The sequence below is a fragment of the Pelobates fuscus genome, chromosome 13 (genome assembly GCF_036172605.1).
Source record: "Pelobates fuscus isolate aPelFus1 chromosome 13, aPelFus1.pri, whole genome shotgun sequence".
In the NCBI taxonomy this organism is placed as follows: Eukaryota; Metazoa; Chordata; class Amphibia; order Anura; family Pelobatidae; genus Pelobates; species Pelobates fuscus.
The window spans coordinates 102,770,829-102,775,113 of record NC_086329.1 but is presented as its reverse complement, the minus strand read 5'-3'; the positions used below and the strand labels follow the sequence as shown (position 1 = coordinate 102,775,113).

At 38.6% G+C, this 4,285-nt stretch overlaps 1 protein-coding gene across 1 annotated transcript; it reads left to right on the top strand.

The window, feature by feature from the left end:
* Window positions 1-260: 260 nt before the first annotated feature.
* Window positions 261-2,949, top strand: LOC134582671 (C-reactive protein-like). The gene is made up of 2 exons (XM_063439323.1): window positions 261-327; window positions 2,315-2,949. Exons 1-2 carry the CDS (start codon window positions 273-275, stop codon window positions 2,947-2,949), a joined length of 690 nt encoding a protein of 229 aa, XP_063295393.1. The 5' UTR covers window positions 261-272.
* The last annotated feature ends 1,336 nt before the right edge of the window (window positions 2,950-4,285 follow it).

Genomic DNA, 4,285 nt, shown 5'->3' with positions numbered 1-4,285 from the left:
CCATGTATCTGTCTGCCTATCTATCTATCTATCTATCTATCTATCTATCTATCTAATATCTATCTATCTATCTATCTATCTATCTATCTATCTATCTATCATCTATCTATCTATCTATCTATCTATCTATCTATATCTGTCTGTCTATCTGATGCTGCCTGGTAATAAGACAGATTTCATGTGTCAGTATGTATTGTGTTCCTTTTAAGGTTTTTTTTAAGATGGTAAATTACATTTTTAGGAGCGGGGCTTGAAGTTCTTACTTCAGGAAGATGGACGGATACATGATTTTTTTCATAATTCTTACGGGAGCTATGGCACGCCAAGGTAAGCCCAAAGATGTTGGATTCTTAAAGTTCCAAATTCTACTGTTAACTCATTCAATCCTAAATAAAAATGTAGAAAAAAGGCTAGAATGGGTGCAGAGGACATATGGGTATGTAGTGGGTGCAGTGACTGTAGTTGATAAAGGGGGAGGGGGAAGGAGGAGCTGTTGTGGATGCAATAGGGATTGCAGTGTTAGTGGCGGCAAGGGTGGTAGGGGTGCAGAGGAAAAGAGGCTGTAGTGGGTATAGGGGGCATGGGGCTCTAGTGAATGCAGGGTCTGTAGTTTGTAAAGGTTGGATAGGAGGGTGCAGAGGTGTAGGGGGTGTAGTGGGTGCAGGGGAAGAGGCTAAAGGGGGGGCAGGGGTTAATATGTGTTAATAGGGGTTTCTGTGGGAATAGAGGTTGTTATGGGGACATGGGTTAATAGAGGTTTCAGTGGGTGCATGAGTGATAGGGAACTGTAGTGGGTGCAGGAGAATAGGGAACATGGGGGAGCCCCTCTGTAGCAAGGCCTATATTTCTCCCCTAATGTGAAATTAACTTTTATATTATGTTTAAAAAAATCTAGCTATTGTGCAAAGGAATAGTTCAAATGTTATTTCCCTTTTTTGTGCCATCAATATAGTGGTAAAGTCTATAACTATGGGGTCCACAGGGATCTGGCACATGGCATGGTGTAAGCTGGTGTATACGTCATTTGGTTGCAGGGTGGCTGTGCATTTTAGGCCTGGTTTAGAGCATAGAACTTGCACTTTTAAGCCCTTGAGGTATCATTTATCATTTAACCAACATAAAAAGTGCACATAGTGCTATACATAATCCACCAAAATATAATTATATAGAATGTAAAAGACAAAGAAAAAATACTTCCTTTTGAAATCTTCTTTTGCATAACCGAATTCCAAGATCTTTTTCCATACTGCACTACGGTGATTTTCTAAATGTCTCCTTGCAAGAGTCTCCTGTGTGCATTTCGATTGCCTTGGGGATTTGTTTGGAAGAGATGTCCCAGAAGAATAACGAAGTAACCATTTTATTTTTTCACCTGTTGTTTCATTAATCTCTGCATTTTTTGGACTTGGTTTCCACTTCGCAGGAATTGGTCCTTAATAGCTTATTGAAAGATTGGATAACGTGGATGATACTGTACCAGTTACAAGAATTGCTAAGCGTTATAAGATGTGTGTAGACTGAGCGAGCAGCTAGAGCTGTGTATTAGTGTATTGATGAATTATTTAGTGAATTTGTTATGGTTAACAGCTCTTACGATGACATTGTGGAGTATATTTGTGAAGTTTTGTGATGTCACCAGTGATGTCATTAATGAGATCATGTCTGATGTCATATATGATGTAAGGAGCATGAGCCAAGAACATTTTGTATCTTTGGTAACTTAACTGTTTGATAAAGAAAATATTCTAGTTTAAACGATAGATATATAGAGAAATAGATAGATAAATATATAGATAGAGAGATAGAGAGATAGATAGATAGATAGATAGATAAATAGAGAGATAGATAGATAGATAGATAGATAAATAGAGAGATAGATAGATAGAGAGATAGAGGGATAGCTAGAGAGAGAGAGAGAGGGAGATAGATAGATAGATAGATGGATAGACAGATAGAGAGAGAGAGAGAGAGAGAGAGAGAGAGAGAGAGATAGGTAGGTAGGTAGGTAGATAGATAGAGAGATATATAGATAAAGATATATAGAGAGAGAGATAGAAAGATAGAGAGATAGATAGATAGATAGCTAGATAGAGAGATAGCTAGATAGAGAGATAGGTAGATAGATAGATAGATAGATAGATAGATAGATAAATAGATAGATAGATAGATAGATAGAGCGATAGAGAGATAGAGAGATAGATAGATAGATAGATAGATAGATAGATAGATAGATAGATAGATAGATAGATGTCAATAGATGAATGGGATAGCCTAGGCTAACTACCCTTAATTTCCACCTCTCCATGTTTTCTAGATTTGGAAGATAAATCCTTAATTTTTCCCAGGCAAGATGACTATTCATACTTCACTCTGAAACCAGAGGAGCCCAAGCCAATGAGCAGTTTCACTGTCTGCCTTCGATCCTTCTCTGAATTAATTGAATATTCTCTTTTTTCTTTGGCCACTGAAAAAAAGGATAATGCCCTTTCAATTTACCCAATGCCAGGAAATATGGTCTATGTTTATGTAGATAATGAAGAAGTCCGTTTCAAGGTAGATGAAGGTCTTTATGAATGGAAGCACATCTGTGTGAGCTGGACCTCTGAAACGGGAGTGATTCAGCTTTGGGTCGATGGAAAACTGTATCCTAGGAAGGTTTGCAAAAAAGGGTATTCATTTCCTGCCTCAACCAGCATAATACTGGGACAGGATCAGGACTCCTTTGGAGGAAAATTTGATAAAAACCAGTCCTTCAGAGGTGAAATATCAGATGTCCACATGTGGGATTATGTGTTGTCCCCTGAAAAAATGCAGAAGGTTCATCTTAATGAATTTAGTGGAAATGTCCTCAATTGGAGGTCCCTAGAAATTCAAAAGAAAGGTGATGTCCTTATTGAGCCAAAAATACTGAGCAGATCATCAAGAATGAAGAATGTATGTGCCATATGACAAAATATAAGCAAATACTCTGTTATCTTACAAAGGGGTGGATTGCATTCCAGTTGCGTGAGATTAGGAGAAACATTTGCTAAATTAGTCTGTGAAAAAAAAACAATTATGCAAATTACTCTTACAAATGCTGCACTGAATTGATGTAAACGGGAAGGTGGTAAAAATGTATTTCTGGCTGGAATGTCTTCAACTCCGAGAATCAACCTATGATTAATGATTATCCAACAATGAATTATGATTATTATTCTCTGATTTTATCTAATCTTTGTACTATGAATTAGACATAAAGAATTGATAAATAAATGATAACTTCAATTCTTCCAATACCATTTCAATTTTAATCAATATGGAGGTATTAAATAACAGCTTAATAAATTATTTTTAATTACACTAGCCTTCGTGTTTCCATGTTCATTGCTTGTAATAGGTATATTGTATCATCAGACAGGTGAAAAAAAAACCTATTAATTTAATATCCAGATTTCCAGTCGGCTGCTGGTTGCATATTTTAGAGTTGTAATATAAGCGCTGAATGTCTCATGTTTAAAAAAAAAAAAAAACACAAAAAAACTTTTAACTTTACAAAACATACCATCATAAAGATATTTTTTCTTTTAATACAATTGAATTGTACTTCCTTTGCTCACAGGTCTTTGCAAGTGAGGATCAGTGGTGTACCTACCATGGTAACAGGGTTTGCATCTCCAGGGGGGCCGGGCGCAGTTGTGACTTCTACAACTGTGGGCCACCGGGGGTACCGAGATACAACCCTTTCACTTGTAAGGGACCCAGGCCACCTGAGGGCCCCGCAAGCCCGGGCCCCTTACATGCACATAGACCCGGTCAGGGAGATCTTTTGATTTCTCTCCCTGCTTCTTTGCAAAGCTGTGTAGCAGGTAGGGGCAGGAGGCTCTCTTTTAAAAATTACATTAACAAATAAATATAAAAAGAAAAAGATGCTCCCTTCTCAGCCCCTGCAAAACTGGGCCATTATCCTACCCAGCAAATATTCTCTCACACACAATGCATCCCTACACCCCCCCCCCCCCCCCCCACCCCCTCACGATACATCCCAACACACGCCTTATATATCCTGGTTGGACCTAATATAATATACAAGTGGTTCCAGGGAGAGGGCAAAAATAAGAGGGAAGAGTGGGCACCCCTGTCTAGTACCATTAGTGCCATTACCCAGAGTTAGTGATGTCCCGAACGGTTCGCCTGGCGAACATAGCATGTTTGCGCCCGCCACCGCGGACGAACACATACGATGTTCGGTCCACCCCCTATTCTTTATCATTGAGTAAACTTTGACCCTGTACCTCACAGTCAG